The sequence below is a fragment of the Lynx rufus genome, unplaced genomic scaffold, assembly GCF_022079265.1.
Source record: "Lynx rufus isolate CCGP_SWC_20201006 ecotype Redwood Valley unplaced genomic scaffold, mLynRuf1.p SCAF_15, whole genome shotgun sequence".
Classification (NCBI taxonomy): domain Eukaryota; kingdom Metazoa; phylum Chordata; class Mammalia; order Carnivora; family Felidae; genus Lynx; species Lynx rufus.
Window position 1 is genome coordinate 30,493,328 of NW_025814829.1, and position 27,720 is coordinate 30,521,047.

Here is a 27,720-nt window from a genome sequence, read left to right on the forward strand (position 1 = left end):
CATCTCTATTATGTCAGGCTCCAGGACCTTGAGCTCTTGTCTCTTATCCTGAGGGAATGTTGTTTGCCTTCAGTTCCAGTGCTGGAGAATCCATCCTCTGTCCTTTCCCCTGCCTTCTTCTTGTCTGTTTCCTCCTCAGAGAATGGGGTAAGTAGTAGGCAGCGGAGAAGACTGTGACATACTCCCTACATGTTACTGTTATCTTATCACAGCTATTTAAAAGTCTCCTTACATACTTCACATGTGTCAAGACTAGAATTCATAGGAGCCATATGAATCATCCAACCACTGTACCGAGTGGACCATTCGTTCAAGGCTTATTGCGCATAGTTATAAAGCTACTTAGTTAATTTGTCCTGATCCAATTTCCTCACCACCTTCTTATCCTGAACTTCTTGTGAATTTCCTGACAATATCATTTGTAATAGTTTCTTTTCTTTTTAAGTGTCTATTTTGAGAGAGAGAGAGAGAGAGAGAGAGAGAGAGGGAGAGAAGCGGGGGAGGGGCAGAGAGAGGGAGAGAGAGAATCCCAAGCAGGTTCCCTGCTGTCAGCACAGAGCCACACACAGGGCTCAATCTCTCAACCATGAGATCGTGACCTGAGATGAAATCAAGAGTCAGACACTTCACCAACCAAGCCACCAGGCACCCCTGTAATAGTTCTTTTTAATGCACACAGATCAGTTCTTTTTAGTTTTTGCCCAAATTTCCTAGTTGATTGGAAACTTTTATTTTTTATTTATTTATTTTTGAGAAACAGAGTGAGACAAAGCATAAGCGGAGGAGAGGCAGAGAGAGAAGGAGACACAGAATCCGAAGCAGGCTCCAGGCTCTGAGCAAGCGGTCAGCACAGAGCCCGATGCCGGGCTTGAACCCATGAACTGTGAGATCATGACCTGAGCCGAAGTCGGACGCTCAACCAACTGAGCCACCCAGGCACCCCTGGTTGGAACTTTTTATGAGATTCTGTCTGCTATTTGTCGTGCCGCTCCCCGGCCCACACATCCCTCACCTTTTTACATCCTCATTGCTTCAGAAAGGAGCAGATTCAGAGCTGGCTTCATTCCTGAATTCTGAAAAAGACACCAAGTACTTCAGAATAGCAGAAACTTTTTTTTTTTTAAGTTTTTTATTTATTTATTTTGAGAGAGAGAGCATAAGCAGGGGAGGGGCAGAGAGAGAGGGAGACAGAATCCAAGCAGGCTCCACGCTGTCAACACAGAGCCCGACACAGGGCTCGAACCCATGAACTGTGAGATCGTGACCTGAGTCGAAACCAAGAGTCAGATGCTTAACCAACTGAGCCACCCAGGTGCCCCCAGAAAAGCAGAAACCCTTTACAACTCTCTAGGATTGGGAAGAGGTAACCAGAGGAAAGAGAAAATCCTTACACGGAGAGCTACCTGATACACATGCAAACCTATCCTGGGAACATCTAGGCCAAAAAGGCATCTTCCCCCTCATCGAAACTGCAAGGTTTGCATGTGACCCAGAGTCCCATCCTTGTCTACTTCTAGAAAGGGATCTTGATTTGAAACCAACTGAGAGCTCACACTGACCCACTAGCAAGAAGAAGGGTGGCAGGGGTGCCCAAAGATGGGAGGAGCTCCTGTGCCCAGCCCCAGAGGCCTCAAAGGCTCAGGGGCCCACTCAGATTGTGCCAGAGAGCAAGAGAGAGGAACTGGGGTGAGCAAGTGTTGTGGCTTTGTCTGTTTCCTGTTTCAGCAAGGCTGCTGTGCAGAAAGAAAGACAGTACGAAGAAGGAAAATGCTAAGGGGGCCCAGGGCCATGGACTGACAGCTTGCACTTGACCCAGCTGCTGCCTTGCCCCATCTGAGACCACAGCCAAGATCTGCCCAGCAGCTGGAATGCTTTCCTGAGCTGCTTGGTTTGGAGCCTGGGACCCAAGGTAACTGAGAAGGAGGATGCTTTTGTGTCCAGGTTGGGGACCTCCGACTCTGGGGTGGGGAAGAAGGTGATCTGTCGTTGAAGCTTCCCTCGGCTGAAGGGGGAGACGCAGAAGCAGATGGATTAGTTGAAGAGTGTTGGGGGGGTTGGGTAAGCAAGAAAGCATCCTGCACTGGCTCCCGAGGGCACAAGCCACACTACAAGGGTACGGCTTTTGTCGCTCCTCTGCTCCATCCATTAGATTAGATTAGGAGTGAGTCAAATGACTTAGGGTCCAGGCTACCCAGTGATGGGCATGAATTAAATGAACTTTTACAGTTCCCTTCAAAGCAGGAGTCCCCCCCAGACAACAAGCTGCCATTAGAGCACGTAGGTGCAGGCCCTTGCCTTCTCACCTCGCATTAGGATCTCTGCACTAGGGCGGTCAGACCCGGGCAGGAAGCCATTCATTGCACACACAAGCAGGAAGTAGGAGCAGAGACTTGGAAAGGCAGCAACAAACCCCTGTCAGGTGAGGGCACCACCCTGACCTCTCCCTGAGGCAGGATGCCCTGAGCCATACCACCTCCTCCCCAAGCTCCAATGGGACTTGTCATACTGCCAAGGGACACCCCACAGATGCCAGAAAGCCTGGGCAGTGGCCCAGTGACCTTTCTTTGAACCACACAGGGACCAGTTCCCTTTTCTTCTACAGCCTATCCCTGTCAGTCAGCCGTCCCACATGGCTTCTTGTGTTTAAGCAAATCAGAATAGTCAAAACATCCCAGAAAGCTGGATATGATTCCATTCAGCTGTGCGCACCTAATCCTCCCGGGTGTAAGGGCCTGGGGGTCTGGGAATGCTCCCTTCTCTAAGGAGCCATTTCTACTGCAACTCCCTGCTGGAGTAACGGATCCCAGCGTCTGCCCCTCAGGAAGCAGAGTGAGGCAGCCGTATTTTTAAGCGAAGTGGCCCACTGGTGTGGACAGCCTGGCAGAGTCCGGGGGAAGACCTTACCTCAGGCTCCATCTCCTCCCCCGCAGCCCTTTCCTCCTCATGGCAGGAAGGTGGGAGGATTCTCCATAACCACAGGCTTTGCCTCCTCTACAAAGCCTGTGGATTACAGGGAGGGGACCTAGCGGCCCACGTTTTAATGGCGGGATGCAGGCACGCTGGACACCGATTCTTTACCCCGCCTCTTCTTTGCCTTTCTGCTGGGCCTAATTGCGATGGCACTTGTGTCCAGACCACAGAGAAGCCCTTTTGCCTTGTAGCCCACACGCGGAGGTCAGAGGAACCAGAGCAGTAAATATGATTTCAACCCGAGGCCAGCATCCCCTCCATGTGGTAAACAGCACTCCTTCAAAGAGAAGAGGGTGGGAGACGGAAGGATGAGGCATTCTCTTGGTCCTGCAGTGCTAGTCTAGCCGGAGGCGTTGGTCTTACAGCACTGAGTCTTTAATAGCTAAGATCAGCAAGAAAGGGGTAATAATCATCCCACTTTAGTATTGTAAAAAGCTAACATTTATTGTGCGTTATGTGCCAGATGCTTGATGTGCATTTTCTCTTTAATTCTTATCACCTTACAAGGGAGGCTGTGGCCCCGTTTTATAAATGAAAAGACTAAGACTTAGAGATGTGTAATAGTTTGTCCAAAAGCACAGGGGTAGTGGGTGACAGAGCCAGGATATGAATCCACACGGCCTGAGTCCAGAGCCAGGGTTCTCTGCCTCCCCCATCAAAGGCAGAATACCTTCCTATACCACAGGCATAGATTCTGGACATGGAGTTCACCTGTACATAATCCATTCAGTCATGTATAACTTAAAATGAGTGAGCCTTTTGGATACTGTTCTAAGGTTTTAGATAACAGAGGAAGCAGGTGGGAAGTCAGGGAACACCTACAGAGTAGGAACGAGAAGAAAAGCCTAAAGAGAAAAGCCACCCAGGGGTGGGACGAGAGAACAAGCACTGACAGCCTCACAGTCCTGCCTAGGGTCTGCAACTGCCCACAGCCGGAGGATGCCCCTCCAAGCCTGGAGAGTCAGGCATTTGACAGCATGCCAGGTTTGACCTTGTAAGACCACTCTCCTGGAGTGAGACTGCCCCACCCATGAATGACCCCAGGGAACAAGTGGTATGATCCTGGAGAGAGCAAGGATCCTGCAGAGAATTCTGGACTGAGCCAGATGGGCAGGAAAGTTCCAATAAAAGGACAGAGAGTCTGCTACCTGTTGAGTCTGTTTGGCCTATAAATAAAATCAAGGGGCCAGAGCTGGTAACTGCCTGCTGGTCGATGAAGCTGAGATGCCCTCTCTGACCTCTCCAGGGACTGGGTTCTCGGGTTGTGGGTAGTGAAGTTGCAGGACACAGAGGAGAAGCTGCAAAAGGAGTCCCTCTTCCTTCATCAACCACTGGGCTGACTCCAGCGATCAGTGGAGGCAGGGCGCAGAATTTCCAGCTCTCAGGACCAGCTCAGCCAAGTCCAGTCCCAACTCAGCCAAGTTACCAGAGAGGATTCTAGGAAAATAAACTAATTTGCAGAAGGTAGGTGAGGGAGGGTAGGAAAGAGAGAAAAGGGCACAGAGAAGGAAGAAGGAGTTAGAGTTGGGGGTTCTGTGAATAGCAGGTAGGACCATGTAAAGGGGCAACAAGTGTGGCTTCTTCACCAAGCCTGGTTCCCTGCGGACTTGTTGACACTGTTTGCCTTTGTTTCATTTTTGTTTGTAATAGCCTCATTGAGGTGTAATTTGTGTAGTTGCTAGTTATGATGGCACAATCTCTGTTTGGGCCAAGGAGAGCTGACCTGGCGGCATACTTAGCCCTAACAGAGAGGAGATTCTAAAACATGGAACCTTCAGCTTGGAGGGCTATTGAGCTGGAAGCTCTGAAATGGGTTTCAGTCAACACTGGACAGAGGGCAGGTACTCAGCTGATACTGGTTTGAGTTGATCTGCTCCTGAGGGTCAGAGCCCAGTCCTGGGCCAGAAGTGGATGTCAGTGGACCAATGTCAGTACTTCATGACTGGAGAAATTAGGGTGAGCTTTCCCTCCTCAACCATGCCCAGGACCAGGCTCAGAAGCCAGTCATTAAGGGCCAAAAAGATAGCAGTGGGTGCTGGTCACAGGACTGGTCCCACCTTGAGGGGGGGGGGGTTCTGGTTATCCCTCCAGGCCTTGAGAAGAGTCACTCACTTATTTAGCAACAACTTGGGCCAAGAGAACAGTAAAGATTATTTTCTTTTAGATTGAAGAACAAGGAGCCAATTTACCTGGTTCTCTAGAAGTCTCTGGAAAATGAACACATCCCTAGCTGCTATCCAAAAGGCTATACACACATGACAATTTTATCAATTATTCCTGACTTAGAGGCAGGGTGAGAACAAGGAAGGTCAAGGAAGAAGTGGAAGCCAGAGAGATCTTTCCACTTTGCAGAGGGAGAAACATAGGCCAGAGGGAAGCAGTATGGAAAGCTCCATAATTAGTATGGAGACTGAACTCGGGAGTCCTGATTCCCAGTTCGACACCATCACCTCCTCAGTTTTCAACCTACATGCATGGGATGGTGTGCTATTTCTGCCCCCTGGTCCTGGGAGATAGTCATTTTTTCTGCCCATCTCCTGACCCCTCCCCTTCTCCTCCCTCTTGGCATTTGGCAGACCCAGGCAGCTATTCCAGGAACTGGAAGCCAAGCACAACAGGTGCTCAGGAGGTCATCATGATCAGCCTGGACCCCAGGCCTTCCCCTGGCTTGGCCCGGTGGGCCGAGAGCTATGAGGCCAAGTGTGAGCGCCGGCAAGAGACCCGTGAAAGCCGCCGTTGCCGCCCCAATGTGACCACTTGCCGCCAGGTGGGGAAGGCGCTGAGGACCCAGCAGAGAGAGCAGCTCCAGAGAGCACGACAACAGGAGTTCTTCAGGAGGAGGAACCTGCAGGTGGAGGAGAAAGGCAAGACACAGAGCCCCAGGGCCAAGGAGCACGGTCCCTCGAGGAGGCCAGGCCAGCCAACTGACCTCAAGGAGCCCTTGTCTTGGGCCAGCAGGATCTCCTCCTTCCCCCAGCAGCAGGTGGGTCATGTCAAGGGACACACTGCTCTGGATGGTGGCAGGCACGTGGGTGGGCTCAAGGTCACTAAAAAGCGATTGAAATTAAGTTCCTTCTTCCCTAATCATATAGCAGTCCCCCTTAGCCACTTACTCATTCGGAGACTTTTATTGTTTGGGTCTTTGTTTGCTTAGGTATTCTTTTGTTTTGCATTTGCCTTTTAGGGAAGAAAAAATAATTTAGAAAGTAAGTCCATTGCTAATTCCTAGTGATCAGTTCAAATTTAGGCAATCTATACATATCTTTTACAGCATTCATTCATCCAGCATTCCACAAATATATACTGTATATGCTTACTGTATGCCAGGGACACAGGCCCATCTTCTTGATGCCCCCTCTCAGAAACACACACACACACACACACACACACACACACACACACACACACCCTTCCTGTTGCACCCACCTACATTTTCTCTTTCACTTGGACCATTCCATTTGTACTAAATTCACTCAGTAAAGGTCTTGCGTGGTCCAGTAAGCTTTCTCTGGCTTCTCCAGGCCACCTCTGCTCTCTGCGGTCCTTATGAGGTTATAAATCCTCTAAGATTGTGTAATAATACTTAGAGCACCCATCATTCTGGCCTGGGAAGGAGCAGTGCTGGCAAAAATCAGGGTGTGCTGAGATGATCTCAGCCAGCAAACCATCTGTGTCTTCCTATCCATGTTCTGAGCATGTTGACAACAGGGATGGGTCCATCGTATTCCCTGGAAGTGCCTGGCCTGGTTCTGTACCCAGAGTAGAAGTTCATTCAGGGTTTCTTAACCAGTGGATCTGTTAGCCACAATAGAAGGTGCTGTTCACAAAAATGATCCTTGAGCCCAATTGTAAAATAAAACCAACTGTGTACTTTCTAAGGCAAGAGGTTTCTGAAAGCTTTTTGTTTAAAAAAATTTTTTTTAAGGAGAAAAAGAACGAAAACACATTTAACTAAAAAACTTTACCTATGCCTATCGGTTGTTTAAGGTTTTACTGAGATTGAGTCAGTCTGCATGGTTGGATACTATAGGCATTTCTTAGCCTTTTAGTGTTCTGTTACAATCCTAGAATTTTTGAGTTTGCATAAAGAAAATACAAAAAGAGCAGACTAGAGGGGCATCTGGGTAGCTTAGTCAGTTAAGTGTCCGACTTCAGCTCAGGTCATGGTCTCATGGTTCATGAGATCAAGCCCCGCATCAGGCTCCACACTGACGGTGCAGAGCCTGCTTGGGATTCTCTCTCTCTCCCTCTCTCTCTGCCCCTCCCCCGCTCATGCTTTCTCTCTCTCTCAAAAATAAATAAATATACTTCAAAAGAAAAAAAAGAGCAGACTAGATTGTGATGGCTACTACCACACTCTTCCCCATACCTCCCTGCTCTAACGTCTCTTCACACAAAACCTCAGTGGTATTCCGGCTACTACTGAGAGGAAGGAAGCCACCTCTCCAATATGGAAAGGGCCTGGGAGATCATCCACATTACACACACTCATACACAAACAGGAGACCAAGACCTAGTAGAAAAGGCAGGATCTAACCCAGACCCCCTCACTCTAAGACCAGTCCTCTTTCCACATCACCATACTGGCAGTGTAAATGGCTAAAACCAAACAAGGTAGATCAGGGATTCTAGAGAAAGTAAGTAGAGACAAGCCCAGCTCCCCATTTGCCTGGTCTGTGGAGAACCATACCCACCAACCAGGACAAGAGAGGGCAGGAGCAGGGACAACTTTGTAGTTTTGAAGGTTGGAATGGGCTACTTTGGCTTTCTGGATCTGAAACTTGATCACTGGTTCATCTTTCTGCAATCTGCTGGAGAATCACGCTGTAAGAAGCTCTAGGCTTTCAGCATCCCCTACTTGCTTTCCAGGTGTCAGGAACCAGCTGTGACGCCTTTCCAACCCAGCGTCACCCTTCCTCAAGCACCCAGAGGGATCTGGCTCACCTCTCCTCCCAGGCTGGGGGCCTTTCACCACAGGACTCTCCCATCAAGAAGCCACCCACCCACCACCGTGGTAAGAGCTGAGCCTCCCTCCCTCACTGGAGCCTGCAGAAAACCTTGCCACAGCAGGCTCAGCTTGCTGGCAGTGGAGAGGCCTCTCCCTTCCCACTTCCTCCTCCATGGGTTCTGAATCACCTTATCCTCCATTGCTCAGGCACTCAGACAAAGGCAGAAGAAGCCCAGCCAACAATTAAGAATGATGCCAGTCAGCAAACCAAGTGAGTACTTCCATGTGACCCCAGCTGCCTTACATCCCATCCATTCCACTCTGATAAGCTCTGCTTGAACCCTCACCCAGTGTGTGGAGAAGGAGCATGATGAACTTCCATGCCCACCTTAACTGAGAGAAAGACCTTCCCTACCCTACTGGCTCTTCAGAAGAGATCAGAGAAGGAATCGACCCACTGCCTCCTGATGTGCTTTTTTTTCTTTGATCCATTGTCATTTTATTCTATTTCTTCTCTTCCCAGTTATGGAGTTGCAGTTCTAGATAAGGTAAGAAAATCCTCACTTTGAAGGGGTTGACTCAGATGATATCTCAGCTCTTCCAAGTTCTGACATTCTGGAATTCTATGGTAAATACAGCTGGGATTGAGGGACACCTTCTTCCTGGATAAGCAAAGGGACAGGGGCCTGGAGGGACTCTGAGCCAAGGAAGAAATTTACTTGACACGAACCAGTCCTGGCTCTGGTTCCATGTTCCAGGATTTCAGGGAACCTAGAGTCTTCCTTCTTTTTTTTTTTTTTTTTAATTTTTTTTAAAGCTTATTTGTTTATTTTGAGAGAGAGGGAGAGCACAATCAGGAAAGGGTCAGAGAAAGAGAATCCCAAGCAGGCTCCATGCTATCAGGACAGAGCTCAATGAAAGCACAATCCCATGAACCGAGAGATCATGACCTGAGCCAAGATCAAGAGTTGGACACTTAACCGACTGAGCCACCCAGACACCCCTCTTTTTTTTTTTTAAGTTTATTTTGAGAGAGAGAGAGAGAAAAAGCATGAGTGGGGGAGGGGCAGAGAGAGAGGGAGAGAGAGAGAACCCCAAGCAGGTGCCACACTGTCAGTGTAGAGTCTGAGGTGGGGCTCAGGCACCCCTAGAGTCTTCTTGAATACCCTTTTTCTTTCTCTCTAGGAAATCATCCAGCTTTCTGAGTACCTCAAAGTAAGTAACATGTGAACTCTCTCTTCAGTTCCTCCACCCATCTACTCCTTCTTCCTCCAGGTTAATCTTACCTTCTTGCATTTTTCCCCCCAGGAGGCCCTCCAAAGGGAACTGGTTCTAAAACAGAAAATGGTGATTCTCCAAGACCTACTGTCCACGCTGATAAGGGCCTCTGACAGCTCTTGGAAGGTAAGGGAATGAAATCTTTGTTTGAACAAAACTCATGGGCTTCTATGGGTGCCCATCTCATTCTTCTTTCCACATCACCCCAGCAAGACAAGGGGTTTTCTCACTACTGAAGAGGCAAGGTGGGGGGGTTGGGGGGGTTGCTGAGGCCTAAAGGGCAAAGATGTTACATACATGGGAGAGCTCAGCTAAATCCATGGTCATTAGCTGGGGTGATGCTGCTCCATATCCAGGGAAGACCCAGAACCAAAATTGGAAAGAATTCCCATTTTTTTTTTATTTTTTATTAAAAAAAAAATTTTTTTTTCAACGTTTATTTATTTTTTTGGGACAGAGAGAGACAGAGCATGAATGGGGGGAGGGGCAGAGAGAGAGGGAGACACAGAATCGGAAACAGGCTCCAGGCTCTGAGCCATCAGCCCAGAGCCTGACGCGGGGCTCGAACTCACGGACCGCGAGATCGTGACCTGGCTGAAGTCGGACGCTTAACCGACTGCGCCACCCAGGCGCCCCAAGAATTCCCATTTTTTAATATGTTGGAATAAAAGGAGGAAGATCCCAATACAGTTGCTATTACTAACTGTGGTAAATGTCAACTATTTTTATATGGGATTCACACCAATATTAATGCCAAGCTATCATGCACCCACGATTCAGCTTAGACATCAATGTCAAAGTGAGATAGGACCTTAGATATCACATAGTCTAAGTTTTCTCATTTTACCAATGAGGAAACTGAGTGTCAGAGAGGTCAAGTGACTTGCCCAAAGTCACATCGCTAGTTACAGGCAGAACTGAAACTAAAATTCAGACCTCCTTATTTTAGTCCATTTGTTCAACAAATATTCATAGACCGTGTTTTCTGTACTGAGCACTGGAAATAAAAGATTAATTAGTCAGGGTTCCTGCTTTTAGAGAGCTTGTGGTTTTGTCAGGGAGACAGATGCCTAAACAATGCAGAGATATCAGAAATAAATGTTTTTCAGGATATAATAGCACACAAGAAGGAAGGAATGAATCCAGAGAATAGGAGAACCAGGGAATATTTATAGTTACATAAGTATTTTCCAGACAAATGTGGAAGTGGGAACTATATTCTGGGATGGAAATATAGCACAGGAAAGACCCAGAGGCACGATATGGGTCTCAATCTCAAGATTGCTTTATACTCTTTAAGAAGTTTATTGAAAACCTCAAAGAACTGTTTCTATTTACCATATTGAGATTTACTATATTAGAAATGAAAATAGGAATCTCAAAATATGTACAAATTTTAAAATAAAAATAGTAAACCCATTGCGTGTGAATCTAAATTACATATTTTTATGAAAGATAAGTACATTTTTTGAAAAAATAGTAAGAGAAATAGCATTGTTTTATACTTTTGCAAATCTTTTTAAAGTCTGAACAGAAGACAGCTAGATTCACATATTTTCTTCTGCATTCCATCTGTTGCAATACATTGTTTTCATTGAAGCTTAGAAAAGGAAAATCCAGCCTCATACAGATATGTAGCTGGAAAAGGGAAGCCCTCGTAGAACCAGTGAAAAGGTCTTAGGGATTCCCAGGGGTCCTCAGACACCACATGGAAACCCTCTAGACTATATTATGTTCAGGGAGCTATGCCACTGGGGCATAAGGCACCAAGTACAAAGAGAATGTACACACTCACAAGCCTCCGTGGACATCTAACCCTACAGCATAGATGGTTTGCTATTTAGACAGAAAGATGGGATGGGACAGTGTACAACAAAACTGAGAAGTTTACAGTGATGTAAAAGAAGCTTTCTAAGCTCGGTCCTCCTTCCTCATATATCATTGTACCAGGATTTAAGTGTCTGTGTTTTGGGGCTCCTGGTGGTTAAGGAAGGTCGTTTGCATCAGCAGAGCAGAAGCCTGAGACAGACAGCTGTGCATGCCAGGTGGTTTCCGGTGCTGAACTAATTTGAGATCATCTCATTTATTCAACAGACATTTGATTAAGTTTCAACTATGTGCTGAGCCCTGTGCTCCAGGGACAAAAAGTAGGGTTCTTGCTCTTGAGGAGCTCGCGTCTCAGCCAGGAAGAGAGAGATGGGTAGTAAACAACACAAATCCAGTGTGGAAAGGCCATAACAGGGGTTTCTACAAAGTGACACGGAGGAAGGAGAAGGAGGCAATTTTTCTGCCTGAGGTGGAACAGGGTAGGATCCAAAGGAAAGGGACCATTTTAGCTGAGCCTGGAAGGATGCATAGTCTACCAGTTGCAGACGTAGGAATGATGATGGGGAAGAAAAAGCAGAAAGGAAAGGGGATTTAAGGCAAAGCAATCGGAATGATTATAAGGCCTCTGTGTAACAAGCAATTGGGTGCAGCTGAGTTTGGCTGAAATGAAGGGATCATGTCAGAGGAGTTCCGAAGACTCTGGAATTATGAAGCTTAAACTTTTTCCACTGATGGGGTATGTCAAACGTAAATAACACAGAGACTCCTTCCTAAAGGAAAAGCATATGTGTCACAGGTCCGTGAGAACACATGCTACCCATGTGAGAAACGCTGCTCCAGGCGGTCAGCAGGTAGCACTGGGAGGGCGCTGCATCTGGGTTGAAAGTCCTACACTTAGCAAGATTCCGCCCATCTTCACAAGCAGCTCAGTCAGGGGCTGTGGAGTTGTGCTCTCTTCGGCAGCACACAGGCTGAAATAGTTGCGGAACTGAGCTGAGAATGAATGATCCGATCTGTGCTTTGAAATGGTCTCTGACAACAGTGTGGACCTGGGCTCCAGGTGGGTGTGGAAGTGGCGAAATCTCTGGTGACGTCCTAGGCACTGAGGTGCAGTCAGAGCCTGAGTCATTGGAGCTCAGTGAGGACAGGACACACTTCTCAGGGCACCTCTGTGGGCAGTTTCACTCCACGCTGGGCAGGGCAGGCGAGCAGAAGCTCCTTTGGTTGTGGTTTTCTCCCTCCCTTCTTCCCACCCCTCTCTGCATACCCACGCTTCTTTTCTCCCTCCTCCCCACCGGCACCCCAGCTTCCTGTTTTTAACAAAAATAGTCAGATTTGTCAGTTAAGGGCTCTTGCTTCCCTCAAAACAAAATCATCCAGCCCTCTACCCCTGCCATGGAGACCTCAGCCTGGATGAAAGAGCAGCCCCAGACTGTGGTATTTGGGAAAACCAACTGGAAGAATGTGACCCAAACGGGGATTTTGACATTCAACCCAGTTCAGACCTTTTATTTTTTCCATTTGGCCTCCATGATTTGACTCTCCCAGTTTCACATGCAGGGCAGCCCACGGCAAACCCTGCGAGAACCCCAAGAAGGAGCTCCCTCCATTGCCTCTACCTCCAAGCTAAGTCTGGGCCTACTGGATGTGGTGGGGCCTGGGGCACTGCTGATACTCCTGAGCTAGGTCCAACCTTCAGAGGGGAGATGGTTCGGGCAGTCGAGAAAGCAGGCTCTCAGTATTGGGCAATACCAAAACAAGAGTGGGGCACAGTTGGGTTCTAAGTTCTGCAAAGTGGAAACGAGATCTTGAGATGACAGCACAGCGGGGGATTGGCTGCAAGCCCTAAGCAACCTCTGCTAGAGCACAGATGAGCTGTGGGTTGGCGCTTCTGCGGTGTGGCGGTAGTGTTTCTGGAGAACAGATCAGAGGCCGGGGAAAGCCAAGCAGAAGCAGGAGCTGAAGCCCTCGGACCAGCACCAGGTGTGTACGGCCTCCACCTTGCTCCCTTTTCCAATTGGGGGTCCTGTGCTCTCTGAGCCCTGGGCTCCTGGCAGGGGGGGCGACTGCCAAAAAAGGTCCACAGTAGGCCCGTAAAGGGTGCTTCTTCCCACATACTGTACCACTGGGTTTCAGTCGGGGTAGCTGGGGCTCAGACCAGGAAACTACATGCCCCATTTGCAACAACTTGGCTACAACTTTCTTCCCTGCCTCAGGGAGTCTGGGAAGGTGGAGCTGTGGACAAGAGATTTTTTTCAATCCCCAGACTTGGGTGGCCCTTCATCCCCACTGAAGGGGCTATCCTGAATTGTCTTTTATTGAATTGTGAATGGAAAAGTAATCTGGGATACGGCTAAAATACAAAAACAGTTGGAAGAGGCAAAACATTGAATTAAAACCACAGTAAGGAAGGAGAGAGGAGCTACCCAAAAATGGGAGTATATGGGGGGAAATGTAAGGATGTAATGTTTTGGGCTTGTTCGTTTTCTTCCCAAACTACAGCAAGATAAACCTTAAACTCGGTGGGCTTGATTACATTCTGCCGTGGCAAGAGTTTAGGCACAGGAAAATGCAGAGATCTGAACCAGGAAATGGGGGTGCAGAAGGAGTTGATTTCAGGACCTGTGGTCTGACAATGAACAGGACACTCAGGGGAATGCAGCCCTTTTACCAGTTACTCCAAAGCCCAGAACAATGGAAGTCTTTGTCCATCTCTTTTATCTGTCCCAAAGCCCTGTGGTTTCTGTAGATGCCAAATCCTAGACTCTCAGGTCTCACACGAGACATTATGAAAAACATTAATAGCAGGAGACACTTTGAAAAATTATTTTTGGCAAAGCCTTTTGCTTTTGCAAGGCCCAGCTGAGTAATACAGGAAGCAGAAAGGGTGGGGGCGCCCCCTGGCTCCCAGGGTCAGAAGAATCAGCCAAACAAGATCAAAACAGGAGCTGTGAGATACCACTTCCTGCGCCCTCCCCAGGTGCCCTGAAACTCAGAAGCGGACAGACCTCAAAACAGAGTCCCCTCCTCTGCACCCAGGCCATTACAGACGGGAAATGTTATGAGGGTTCCAAACACCCAAGCCACCTGAGAAGGGCCATGGCATCTCAGGCCAGAAGAGAAATGTAATTTCTAGACCTCCCAAGTGTCCAGCAAAGCCTACTGGGAAAAAAAGCCAGAAAAAGGATATGAAAACTGGTTATTGCTAGAGACCCACACCCTCCTGCCTCCCGATCCTCTCACAAACTTAGGTCAGACTCAGGCCTGGAAGAACAAAACCCCGCCGTGGTAAAAAGAGACAACTACAGGTGGGGGAAAGAACAAAGCAGCAAGGAGGTTGTTAGCTACTCAGCTAAAATACTGAAAAATTGAGAAACAGATAAGGCTCTTCCTGCCTGCCTTTCCCCACTCCCATCCTTGAGATTAGCATCCCTCTTGGAATGTCCAAAATGTCATGCAACTGACCCTACTTATGTGTGACTTTCTGGGAAGCCTTTTAATCACCACCACCACCCCCCACATACACATACCCTGCCTCACTTGATCTCTCTCCTCCATGTCCTGCTTTCTTAAAGAATTTCTCATCTTGAGTCCAGTGTGTGTGTGTGTGTGTGTGTGTGTGTGTGTGTGTGTGTGTGTGTTAGGGGAAGGAAGGAGGCAAGGAGGGGAGGCATTAGTTTGTTAGGGGTGCTATAACAAAATACCACAGTCTGTATGGCTTAACTAAAAGAAATTTATTTTCTCACAATTCTGGAAGCTGGAAGTCTAAAATCAAGGTATTGACAGGGTTGGTTTCTCCTGAGGCCTCTCTCCTTGGCTTGCAGATGACGGTCTTCTCCTGTATCTTCTTCACATAGTGCTCTGTTCTCTTCTTATGAGGATACCAGTCATAGTGGATTAGGGCCCACCCTAACAACCTCATTTTAAATTCATTATCTCTTTAAAGATCCTATCTCCAAATACAGTCACATTCTGAGGCGCTGGGAGTTAGGATGTTAATGTATAAATTTGGGGGTGGGGAGAGCAAAGGGGGACACAATTCAGCCCATGATGGAGGTAAGGAAGGGAATGTGGAGACCCTTTTGGTCTTACTGGCCTATACTTTAGAAGTAAAGATCCTGTACACAACCGAGGGGGTGAGGAATACAGAAGTGCCTAGACAGACAGGAGAGAGAGGTAATGAGGAAAGAAAAGAAGAGCTTAGAAGATTTCCTTCAAGTGAACTATTATCATACCTTGAGCCATTGGATAGAGGACCTCAAGATACAGAGAAGACTTGGGGCCAGTCTGATTCCTCCTTCTCCTATTCCAGAGACAGAAGAAAAGATCCTCTTCTACCTAAACATCCTTTGACATCCTTCCTCCTCCCTACCTCCTGAAAGAGTTCAGTTCCACAAACATTGCTTGAGCACAGACCATGTTCTAGGCAGTAAGCTGGGAAAACAGAAGAAAACTCTTTGCATGCTATATTTTGGCCCAGACTAATTAAGTCATCCCATTTGCTCCAGGGCCAGCTTAATGAAGACAAATTGAAGTGCAAACTGAGATCTTTAGAAAACCAGCTGTACACCTGTACCCAGGTAAGCATTCTGGAGGACACTTCCAGCCCAGGAATCTAGAATTAAAGGAGAATGCTTGAACCTCAATCCTATGCTCTAGAAAGGACACCCAACAAAGATGAATGTACCCATTCCTACTCACCCAGTTCTGGCTTTGCCATTTTCATTTTGGTCCCCAATCCACCCTCTTCTCCCTTTTTCCTAGTGTCCTTCCCTTTGTACCCTGAGAAGGAACCCCCAAATCAAGTACTTTGCCAGCTCCAGGGAAACCTTAGGAATACCTGGAACTGTAAGGAGAGGTAAAGATTCACACCATCCAGAAAGACCTTCACAGGTCCCAATCTTTGAACAGAAGTGTTGGATATTATAATAAAGCCTTACAAAATGGTTTCCATTCCACGGGCAACTTTTGTCTAGTAGCAATCCCTGGGAGAAAGTAAAAGGCTATGACTCTTGGCTTTTCTATGGCATTGTTACCCATCTTCACTAAACTCTGCATTGACCTGATCTGGGATTACAAGAGATAGAAATGACAAGTGGTGAGGGGTCAGATAAGAGAATGAGGTGAAGCATGTGGAGTTGGGGAGATACGATGGACGGTTGGGGTCTTGTGGGGGAACAGAGTTTATAACCAGGTTTGCTGACCCACAACTTTTATTTTTTCAGTATGGCCTGTTTTGTCAGACTCTTATGAACTAAATAATGTCAACCCAGCTCATAAAATACCAACATATAATCCAGAATGCCAGTCTCTTGGTTTTCAGCAGGGGTGAGGGGTGGGGGAGCGGGTAAAGCTGGCCAGCATGGTTAAGTCCACTAACTGGGACATACCCATGTATGACTTCAGCCAGTGGCTCCTGGATCTGGCTTCTAATGGAAATTCCAAGAACATAAGACCCACTCACATTTAAATCCAAATTTTCAGATGGTCCCAAAACTAAATGGAAATGACTTCGTATGGATCCCTAAATTTGCATGATCTGGACTGCTGTTTACACAGTGGGGTAACCCAGAATTGACAGTAAAAGCTTCCTGCCTTCCCCAGAATCACAGGGCAAAAAGATGAAAGGGATGGGGAGGGCAAGACCCTAAGTGAATTTGTAAAGTTGCTCTTTTCTTAAATCCTGAAGCCAATTTTTTTTTTAATGAAAATGTATTAATTTAAAAACATTGAGAGTGCTGGGGATTGTTCAGATCTCTGAAACTACAAACATTTGAAAAGGGGGGGGGTGGGGCGCCTGGGTGGCTCAGTAGGTTAAGCATCCCACTTCAGCTCAGGTCATGATCTCACGTTTCATGGGCTTGAGCTGTGCTAACAGCTCAGAGCCTGGAGCCTACTTCAAATTCTGAGTCTCCCTCTCTCTCTGCCCCACCCCCACTTGTGCTCTTGCTCTCTCTCTCTCTTTCTCTCTCTCAAAAATAATTTAAACACTTAAAATTATAATAATAAAGAAGCATTAAAAAAAAAAAAAAGCTTGCTCTCTAACCTGAAGGTGTTTACAATCCCATGAGGGAGAAAAATTAATCAATAGTGTGGGAAGATAGAGACATACAAGGGATACTACGTGAACCCAAAGAAAAGCTACCTAACTCATAATGAGTTGGGGGATAGGGGTGATTGGTCAAGATTTATCAGACCTTACATGATTCTTGAACTGAACCTTGAGCATGAATAGAGGTTAGCCAGGTGAAAAGGGTAGGTAAGGACCTCTAGGCATAAGCTATATGGACAAAGGCAGAGGCCCAAAAGCACAGTGGTTAGGGGATCAGCAAGCAATTCAGCTTGGGTAGAAGCAGCATAGAATCAAAGTCTGAGCTACATGTGGGAGCCATGCCAAGGAATTTGGACCTGATCCTTAGTCACTGAGAGATTTAAACAGGGAGTGACACGATCAGCTACAAGGTTGAAGATGGAGAAAATATTGCATTGACCCATAGAGTCACAACTAAGGAGGTGACAGGAAGTACAGAGAAGAGACAGAGACAGATATGAGCTGTTAAAGAGTTTGATTTGACAAAGCTCACGGAACAACTGATTACTGGGAGAAAGTGAGAGAAATCAGATCTCAGGCCTGGGAGACTGAGCAGGTGATGATGTTGGTCACTGAGATAAGAAACCCAGGAGAAAGGAGGTTGAGAAAGATGATTTTGCTTTGGAAATGTTGAATTTGAAACACCCCTGGAAGGCCGAGGGGATGCTCACCATGCCAGGACACTGTTTGTTATCCCTGCTTACCTCCCTCATCACCTGGGACCCTCTCCCTGCTCCCCTCCAGCCTGGAAGAAGGTCCATCAGATTACTGGTATCTCTGCTCTGGGGGCAAGGACCCAATTCTTTTCATTTCTCTATCCCATCTCAGGGTTCAGCACACAGAAGCTCAATATGTTTTGTTGAATTGCATCAAATTTACAGAAATACTCCCCTTGGGGAATGAAAAAGGTGTTATTGGAGATGGAAGACCAGAAAAACAGCTATGAGCAGAAAGCTAAGGAGTCGCTGCAGAAAGTGCTGGAGGAGAAAATGAGCGCAGAGCAGCAACTGCAGAGCGCGCAGGTGTGGGCGTGCTGTGTAATCTTGAGGCTGGGACCCCGGGGTCGGGGGGAAGGGGGGAGCCTCTGGGCAGCCTGGGAGACACCTGCAGAACTCACTGGAACCCCCAAGGCACCCTCCTCTTGCTCCTCTTGTCTGACCCCCCACCCGCCAGCGGTCCCTGGCTCTGGCTGAGCAGAAGTGTGAAGAGTGGAGGAGCCAGTACAAAGCTCTGAAGGAAGACTGGAAGAGCCTGGGGACCCAGCACAGAGAGCTGGAGAGCCAACTCCATGTGCTTCAGTCCAAACTGCAGGTAGCAGGCCCTGGGGTTGGGTCGTGGGGAGAAAAGGCAGGGTTTATGGGGGCAGTGACAGCAGTGAGGAGAGAAGCTGCTAGTGAGACAGGGGGTTCCAAAGGCAGCTGAGAGCATCTGGCTTTCAGTTCCTCACTCATTGGCCACTTTGGACTTGACTCACTGCTGGGGCCCTGAAATCTAATTGTGAGCTCAGCAAGGATGTCTGCACTGCTGATGCAAATGAACCAAGTGTTCACTGAATGACACCAACCAAATGCAAAGGGCTGGACTGGAATATTCATCAGCCTACAGTCAGCCCACTCTCTGCACCCCACCCCAGCACAGCATCCAGTTCGGAACAAAGGTCACTAACTTACTTACAGGTTGAGTATTAACTAACATCCTGCCAATGTAATTTTTAAGCAATTACAGGAGACCCTTGGCATTCTCAAGGGTTCCATCATTTCCAGCCTGTGTTACCTTGTAAACTTTTAACTAATCTCCTGAGCCTCAGCTTCCTCACCTCCAAAAGGAGGCTAATAATAGTAACTCCATTGCTTGTTGGGATTTTGGGAGGATCGAGTCAGGTAATCCATACAAAGCACTTAGTGCCATGCCTGGCATATACCAGCCTCCGTAAATATTAGCGGTTTTTTTGTTTGTTTGTTTGTTTGTTTGTTTTTAGACTTTACTTACTTGGTTTGAAAATTTGAAGACCCACATCAAAAATTTACCTTTATAGGGGTACCTGGGTGGTGCAGTCAGTTAAGCCGACTCTTGATCTCTGCCTAGGTCATGATCTCACAGTTCGTGAGTTCGAGCCCTGCATCAGGCTCTGCACTGATGGTGCAGAGCCTGCTTGGGATTCTGTCTCTTCCTCTCTCTGCCCCTCCCCTGCTTGTGCTCTCTCTCAAAATAAATAAATAAACTTAAAATAATTTTTTTATAATTGACCTTTATAATTTTACTGAAGCAGAAACCTGAGTAGCCAAACTAGTAAGACAGGTCACGTTAGTCTTACTGAAGGTGTGAACCCAGCTGGTCAGTGCACTACAGCCACATCTCCACATTTGTTGTTTCTTCCTCCTGTCACCTACAAGGCAACTCTGATGAAGATCTTTTTCTTTTTTAAAGGTTTTTTTTTTTTTTTAATGTTTACTTATTTTTGAGAGAGAGAGAGAGAGAGAGAGAGAGCGCACGAGCAGGGAAGGGGCAGAGAGAGAGGGAGATCTAGAGTCCGAAGCAGGCTCCAGGCTCCGCACTGTCAGCAGAGTCTGACACAGGGCTCAAACTCGTGAACCGTGAGATCATGACCAGAGCCAAAGTTGGACGCTTAACCAACTGAGCCACCCAGGCTCCCCATGAAGGTCTTTTTCTTTTTAACCTTAATTCTTTGAGAAAAATGACCCTACCACAGAAAAAACAAGTTGACAGTGTTAGAATGAGAAGTAAAGACAATGTGAAGTCACCTAGAAAAGTGATGGGTGTTCTTCAATTTGGGTATTACTCAAATGAGTCCCTTTGAATAGTAAAGTCTAATGCATCATTTAAATGTGAGGAACATAGCAAGGGAAGAACTACAAATCCCAATTTTCCCATTTTCCTAATACTCCTATCTCTAAAATTCTAGTTTTCCTCTTCCACAGAATCTGTTCCCATCCTCCACCCCAGCACTGACCGGCTTCTGTGTCGGCCCCTCCTCCTCCTTACAGGGAGCAGACAGTAGAGACTTACAGATGAACCAGGCTCTGAGACTTCTGGAGAATGAGCACCAGGAACTGCAGGCCAAGATTGAACACCTGCAGGGGGACAGAGACCTGTACAGCTCGGATACGCAGCACCTACAAGGTACCCTTCTCCCCAGAGGCCTCTGGCTCAGTAAGGCCAAGTGAGCCCAAGAAAGGAAGCTGGGTAGAGAAGGCGGCTTCAATCTTTGGTTGGCTTTGTGATTTCATTTGACCCGGAGGGACAGGCAAGGCTGTTTTAATCATCCAAGACTGAAAATGAATCGCACTGCACTAGCGGATCTTGTAGTTATCAGCCTGCTTTTCCAGCCCATCCCCCGAGCCACGTTGCAGCACTCCTACTTCAGTCACACGTGCCAAGGCTGCATTTCTAATTCAAAAGGGAAAGGTCAGTTGAAACACAAGGCGCCGTGAAGGTTTCCCATCACAGCCTCTGTGTCAGCTGAGAGGACCAAATCGTGTACAAATACAACTCTTAATTCAACCTGACGTTGCCGATGCTGATGAAGTCCAAGGCACTTGGGATCTGGTTTACCCGTCTCAGAACTAGGACAAGTAGAAGAAAGAGCAATTTCCACTTGACACACATCAGAGGCCTACTACTAGGTCCCATTCTCGGGTGTCAGGCTCATGAAGTCTTAGTTTCGTCTATTTCGGTTTGCATTATTTCATTTCCAGATCAACTGAAGAGGTCAGAGGAGGAGAAACTTGCCCTGGTGGCCAAAGTACAGCAGCTGCAGAGTAAGTTCCCTTTCCAGATCCTCAAGCAGCACAGCTGGCTCTTTGGTGCTCCTGGGGCTCCTGCCGCACAAAGGGCTCTGGGGCCCGGTCTTGGACTTGTCCTTTACCTTTGTGCATTTTCAGACCTTCTTGGGAAGCGAGAGGTCATTTACATAGCTCTTCGCAAGTTAGTATTAGCCTGGTCTTTTCTTCTCTACTTTTCTCCTTCCATGCCAATGACAACCACCTGAATTTCCCCCAGAATTGCCATTTCCCTCAATTTTGATTTTAAAAAATGGGTTTTCTAAGCCAGTTATTTGACATATTGTAACTTATTATGTACATGAGTATGTCATATAGACTTCTGTCACTAGGAATGGTTCAGAAAATCGGCTCACACTACATATGCCTCAGTCCATTTCAAAACTACCTGTTGGGGCCAAAGAGGAAAAAGGACTTTTCAGAAGAAAAGTAGGCCATTGCTGAAAAGCTAGAGAACCTGATTCAGTTAATAGCTCTGCTGGCTGCCCACCGCCTTAACCTCTGCTACCCCAACAGAGATGTTTTGTGTAATTAGTATTAACAGAGAAAGGCAACCAGCAGTAGATGCCGAACACCTACAGGGCAGGAGCGGAATGGACCAGGAATCACTTCAACACCATGCCTTTATTTACTCAGTACATATCTACTGAGTCCCTACTAAGCACCAGGCACTTTAGACATACACACTGAAGACACAGTGCTGAAGAGAACTGACACAGCTCCTTCCCTAATGAAGCTTACACTCTAAGCTCTATAATAAAGTATGGAGCTTCTACGAACAAGTAAGTATGTGTCAGGCAGCAATAACTGCTAGGGAGAAAAATAAAGCAGCTTAAAGGGAAAACAGTTGCTATTTCATACAAGGTCATCTGGGAAAGTCTTCTAAGGTAACATTTAAGCAGAGACTTAAAGGTAAAGACATTGAAGGAAGAGACATAAGGACAGTGTATTCACAACAAAATACCACACACTGTGTGACTTAAAAAACAGAAATTTATTTTGTTCTGGAGGCTAGAGGTCCAAGGTCAAGGTGTTGCCAGGGCTGGTTCCTTCTGAGGGCTTTGAGGATAGATCTGTTCCAGGCCACTTTCCCTGGCTTGTAGATGGCCTTCTTCACCCTATGTTTCTTCATATGTCTTCTATCTATGGATGTCTGTTGAAATGTCCCCTTCTTACAAGGACACCAGTCATAAGACATTAGGGCCCACTCTGATGTCCTAAAATTCTTGATTATCTCTGTAAAGAACCTGTCTCCAAATAAGGTCACATTCTGAGGTACTAGGAGTTAGGACTCTCCCCCTATGAATTTGGGGGAGCACAATTCAGCCAGTAACAGATAGGAACATCTTGAATAATTAAGGTTTGTAGCAAAGTTCTGAAGACATTGTTTACAGTCAATATACAGACAAGTTCCTTGTGTCTTCCCACAGGTCTGCTTCAGAATCAATCCTTACAGCTTCAAGAACAGGAGAAACTCTTAACAAAGAAAGGTCAGCAAACTTACTTCCACAAAGTCTAAGATACTGGTCTTTCCTTGCCTGCCTAGAGGCAGAGGAATGGACTACATGACCTCTTGGAGTCCCATGCAGTTCTAGGAGTCTGTGAGGTCAGGGATCTAGCAGAGCTTTTTAAGGACTGATCATTGGCTTTGAGAACACTTTAACTAGTTAGCCTCCTATCCTGAGAGGTACATAAACTGTGAAAAGAATTTCTACTCTCTCTGAAAACATGTCTGTGTTGAACATTTCAATAAACTGATTTTGAACTCAGGATTTAATGTCAATTTTTACATTTGACTTTCCAAATCACATCCCAAGTCCACACCTCCACACCATGCTGCATGCAACAGTCACCTCACTCTTAGCCCTCAAGAGTCTGCTGCCTTAACTCCCTGAGAAGAATGCATCATGTATCTGAGGGTGGGGGGCAAAAGTTCCTCATGTATGCACTCCAAGTGGTCTTTTGTTTTCTCATCACAATCACCACGTAAAATATAAGGCAGAAAGTATTATACCCATATAGCACAAGCAAGAAAATGAAAACCTATGGTCATAAAAATTAAGGATGCAGCTAAGACAACAATCCAGAATTTCCGACTCCTAGTTCAGTGCCCTCTTCACCAACACTAAGACTTCTGCGTGGCTCAGAAACCACTTTTAACCACATGAAGGTGAATTCTATGATATGACAGCCATTCTCATTGACTTTGAAATAAGGACAGAAGGGGAAAGGGGTTAGTTCTATTGAAGCATCCAGCAAACCTACCAGAAGTACAACAAAAGAAATTGGACTAGTAAGTATTCTCTAGAAATATCTGCCATTAAACGGGACTGGGGATACAAAGAAAAGTAAGAGGCCAACCTTGCCCTCACGCGGCTCAAATTCCACCTGTGTCAAGGCTGAGCAGGATCCCAATGGGAGAAGTCAGAAAATTCTACTCCATGCAGTCTAGTCAGGGACAGGACCTCTCTTGTTCTCTCCCCTCCCTCCAGACTTCTCTCAGTGATAGGGCCCTTCCTCAGAGGCATGGACCGCACTATCACTGAGAATCTGGCTGCTTTTTTAGATCAGGCTTTGCCTGTGTGGAGTCCAAAGCCCTCCCATAAGGAAGTGGAACCTGAGGGTACAGGGAAGGAGAAAGAACGGGATTTCAGAGACCAGCTGCAAAAGAAGACTTTGCAGCTCCAGGCCAAGGAAAAGGAGGTGAGAACGTGACCTCAAGGTAGTGAGGGGCTCATACCACAATGGTAGGGAAAACTGCTGGGAGGCAGCCAGGGAGCAGAGATTTCAAAGTTTAAATTGTGATTGGATGCCAGCAGGTATTCACTTTGCTTTCAGGCTAACTTGTCCATCTTTTTCCTTCTTCATTTATACCAACCATTATGCAAGGTTTTATTAAATAGTTACCTTTTATAAAGTCAGCCTAAACTAAAACACACTTAATAAACATATTAACTCCTCAAACTTTGTCCTACATAGAGTTATCTTAAAACTTTATATAGTGTCTTTTAAGTAACAAACTCTTTCCATCTACATACTTAGAAACCTACATATTCCCAGAGTATTCACATGCAACTCAACTAGGTCCTGTTGAAGATGCTTCTTCACCAGTACTAAGATCATTCCCAGGTCTTTTGTGCTATAAGAACTTCATTTTTTGGTGTCCGCATTTACAAAGCACTTGCACATACACAATCACATGAAAGCACTAACATGTATAATATATAGTATTATCATATGCATTATAATCAATCATTTAAATGAACACGTTCCAGGCAAACTAAGTAAGGCAGCCAGAAGATAAACTGAAATCTCTGAGTAAAGGCTGGGAAGGGAGGATGGTGATAAAAATTCCAAATGAATGAAGGGGTAACTCACATAGGGCCCTCTCCCCGACCTGAGCTCTATCCCAGAAGGAACTGGTAGTGATGATGTTGGTGGTATTCTCCCCCCAGTGCAGAGAACTGCATCTGGAGTTAGACAACCTCAGCGACGAGTATCTCTCCTGCCTGCGTAAGCTGCAGCACTGTCGAGAAGAGCTGAACCAGAGCCCACGGCCGCTTCCCAGAGTAAGAGGGTCTATCCTCCCATATCGCCCCGGATGATGGTGGGACAGGTCCTCCTTTAGTCAAATCTTGCAGATCATTCATCAACCCGCGCCAACGTTGGGCCAGCCCATTCCATTCAGCTTGGTTTATATACTTGAGTATAACAACTGTCGGGAAACACTTGCTCATGCAACCAAGCCTAATTTTCATGGAACTCTTGAGCCTAAAGGAAGAGGCCTACTATTAGCTAAAGTATTAAATGGTGTTCTTTTAGCCTATTATGAGCTAGTGGCAAGAGTAAGGAGAGAAGAAAAAAAAAAGAGTAAGGAGAGCAAAAGTACTATGGAATATGAATAGAGAATAATACAGTGTTGCTAAGTTATTTTCCATCCTTGATTACTCTAACCAGTATTTAAGTATCTGGCCCTTGCTGGGTATGGTTCCCTAGGCCAGTGATCCTGGGCTTAGGGACCAGTAACCAGCAGTAAAGTGGTCTTATCCCAAAGGAAGTGAGCAAGTGAGAGAAATAATGATATAAAAAGCTTTTTCTCCTCTACTGACCCAAGGTTTTCCACGGGGCTGGAATGGGAAGAAGGAAGATTATTTTTGTCTGTATCTTCTCCAAACAACCCATGGCCTCTTTCTCTTTCTCCCCTTCCCTCCTCACAGAGGCAATGTGGCCAATGGCTCTCGATGCTGATGGTAATGATTGCTATAGCACTGGCAGTGTTCCTGGCCAACAAGGACAGCCTGATGATCTGAATCACTTCGGACAGCTGCCTGGGTGAAAATCTGAAGCAAGAAACTCAAAAAACTCAGAATGTTTACATACTTTAGAGTGTGGGTTTTCCCACAGAGATTTCTGACTTTATTATTTTTTTTAACCTACTGTAAAATAAACTTCACCTAACAAGTTTCTGTTCCTCTGAACTCTTAGTTTACCCCTGAATGACAGACACATCACAACACAATCATAAGACATTAGAGAATCCTGGTCTACTCTCCTTAGTCCGATTCAGTTGGTGGTATATAAACATGCAGTAAAACTTACCTAGTCCTCTACTTTCTGGCAGACACTGCCCACTGGGGCAGGTATATTTACAACCACCACACAAGAACAGACTACTTGACTTCCACCGCCTGTCTCCACAATCTTTCTTCTATCCCCTACCCAGTGAAAAATGAACAGACATCTCAGTTAAGTCACGAGGACTCCCTACTATAGAAATGGCAACTATGTACAACCAACACCACTACCACCTGTTCCCATGCCCACTGAGATGAGGACAACTGTTCGCAGAATTTTTCCCTAATTTTCTCAAGATGCTCAGAATTGGTCATTGAGATGCCATCCCTAACCCGGAGCTGATCGTCTACTGAGTATCTTCTACATGAGAGAAGAGCTGAAGTCAGAGAGCCACAGCTGGCAACGTGACTATCTCGGAGGAGATGCTCAAGTCAGCAAAGTCATTCTGCCTCCTACATCGAGTTCTAAGGTCCTTCTCCCAAGTGTTTATGATCTCCCTCAGGGCTGGGAACAAGCTCTCTGGGACACTAAAGGAATAGAGCAAGACTGCGGACTGACCAAGCAGCCATGAGATCCGGGCAGTGAAAACCCGTAGTGGGGTCAGGGCTAAGCAGTTGTCATCTCCCTGGTTCAGATGAAAGGTATATGGAACAGGATAGCCCAGGAGGATCCCAAACACAGTACAGAGATTCCAGTCTGAAGAACGAAGTCTGCTGCAGGAGACTTCCAGGGATAAGTCCCTCTGCAGCCCTTGCAAATGTGTGATGATCTCAACCATTATGGCCTTCAAATCCTGAAGTTGGTCCAGGGAGCAAATAGAAGGGTGAGGTTGGGAGCTGGAAACATCCACAAAGGCTATGGTACCAAGCAGTACCTGCTCCAAGTGCTGACATACATGCTCAGGACTGACAATCAGGCTGTTTTCTCCAATCTCAAGGATGTGAAGTCCCTGGGTCAGGAAGCCCAAGCCCTGCAACTCCTCCAGATAGCTCTGGAGCTCTGATGTCCCTGCACAACTGCAATCATAGAGCAGGGCTGGCTTCAGTCCCCGGGCCACGGCCAGCACCTCTCCAGCTAGGTGAAGGCAGACGGCTCGGGGTGGGCCCCGTCTCTTTCCCATGCCCAGGGTCTGCTGAGCAGCTGCCACCAGCATCTGAGGACTTGGTGTTGACATGGGATCTGGAAGCAACATCAAGCATGGCCTCCTTACCTAGCCACAGTTCCCTGCCCTGGACCGCATCTGTAAGCTCCAGTCACTTGAGGAAGGGCCTAAAAACAAAGCAGTAGCAGGGACTGTTAACACCAGCCAGTGACACATCAGGAAACCTGCCAACAGCCTTCCCCTAAATTTTACAGCATCTTCCAAAGATCTTTTTGTCCCTCCCTCTGCTTTGAAATGCTAATACAGACCAGACAAGATGAGATCATCAATCGTAACTCATTTCTAAGGCTGCCTTAGTCTCCCTTAGTCCCAAATTTCATGTGTCTTTCAGGCGTCATGGCTAGATTTATATTCTCTCTGATTTCTTCTAAATTTTACCTGTTGTAAACTACTTTCTTGGATTCAAACCTTAAGGAGTTTGGGGCAGAGAAGTGGCAGGGCTGTCTTTGGCAACATTCCGGGCATTTCATCTAAAATTGCCCTTCTGAGGTAAAATTCTAGGTTCCAAAATTCTAGGTTTCCATTGCCAGCTTCCTCTGATCTTCCCGCCAATAACTAGGAACAGCGGTCTGATTAAATACACACAAGAATGTGGACTTACAACCACTGCACCCTGAGACGTAAAAGTAAATAAATAAAACCTGTTAGAACTGCAGGAGGGCTGTGTTTTACTTTTGTGGTCCCCGCCTTTCCCTTCTGGCCGATGTCGACGGACCCTCGGAAGATGGGCTAACTCCAATCCCCCCACCCTGTCCTGAGCACACTATAGTGATTTGTTAAATGAGGCAGGTCTCTTTCACACACGTACGTTCTGCTTCCACTTCCGCTGCAGGTTCGCAGGCTCAGAAATGCCTTCCAGTTTCGTGCGGGCTGCCGGGGACACGGCGAGGACCGTGGGCTCCGCCGCAATACTGGAAAACCCCTTCAACGCTCTGGGTTCCGAGTCGGCGAAACGGGCCTACTGCGCTTGCCCAACACAAGCCCTCCCACCGCTTTCCGTGACGTCATCCATTCTCCTCGCGCCCCTCGCGTTAGAACCTCTGGCAAGTCTGTGCCGGAAGTTTGGGCT

General features: G+C 46.8%; 2 protein-coding genes across 4 annotated transcripts; one reads left to right on the forward strand and one right to left on the reverse strand.

The window, feature by feature from the left end:
* Nucleotides 1–1,671: 1,671 nt before the first annotated feature.
* Nucleotides 1,672–25,375, forward strand: TRAF3IP3 (TRAF3 interacting protein 3). Of its 3 annotated transcripts, XM_047076786.1 has the most exons (16): nucleotides 1,672–1,909; nucleotides 5,547–5,953; nucleotides 7,840–7,984; nucleotides 8,126–8,189; nucleotides 8,442–8,466; nucleotides 9,104–9,133; nucleotides 9,227–9,322; nucleotides 15,532–15,603; nucleotides 17,996–18,136; nucleotides 18,288–18,425; nucleotides 20,120–20,255; nucleotides 20,831–20,893; nucleotides 22,345–22,404; nucleotides 23,481–23,617; nucleotides 24,370–24,483; nucleotides 25,132–25,375. In XM_047076786.1, exons 2-16 carry the CDS (start codon nucleotides 5,606–5,608, stop codon nucleotides 25,222–25,224), a joined length of 1,662 nt encoding a protein of 553 aa, XP_046932742.1. In that variant the 5' UTR covers nucleotides 1,672–1,909; nucleotides 5,547–5,605; the 3' UTR covers nucleotides 25,225–25,375. The 3 variants fall into 3 exon arrangements, with proteins under 3 accessions (XP_046932742.1, XP_046932743.1, XP_046932744.1); XM_047076787.1 differs by lacking the exons at nucleotides 17,996–18,136; nucleotides 18,288–18,425; XM_047076788.1 differs by lacking the exons at nucleotides 23,481–23,617; nucleotides 25,132–25,375 and having other exon boundaries at nucleotides 24,370–24,457.
* Nucleotides 22,547–27,660, reverse strand: CUNH1orf74 (chromosome unknown C1orf74 homolog). The gene is made up of 2 exons (XM_047076789.1): nucleotides 27,460–27,660; nucleotides 22,547–26,758 (listed from the first exon to the last, which is right to left on the reverse strand). Exon 2 carries the CDS (start codon nucleotides 26,679–26,681, stop codon nucleotides 25,872–25,874), a length of 810 nt encoding a protein of 269 aa, XP_046932745.1. The 5' UTR covers nucleotides 26,682–26,758; nucleotides 27,460–27,660; the 3' UTR covers nucleotides 22,547–25,871.
* Nucleotides 27,661–27,720: the final 60 nt, after the last annotated feature.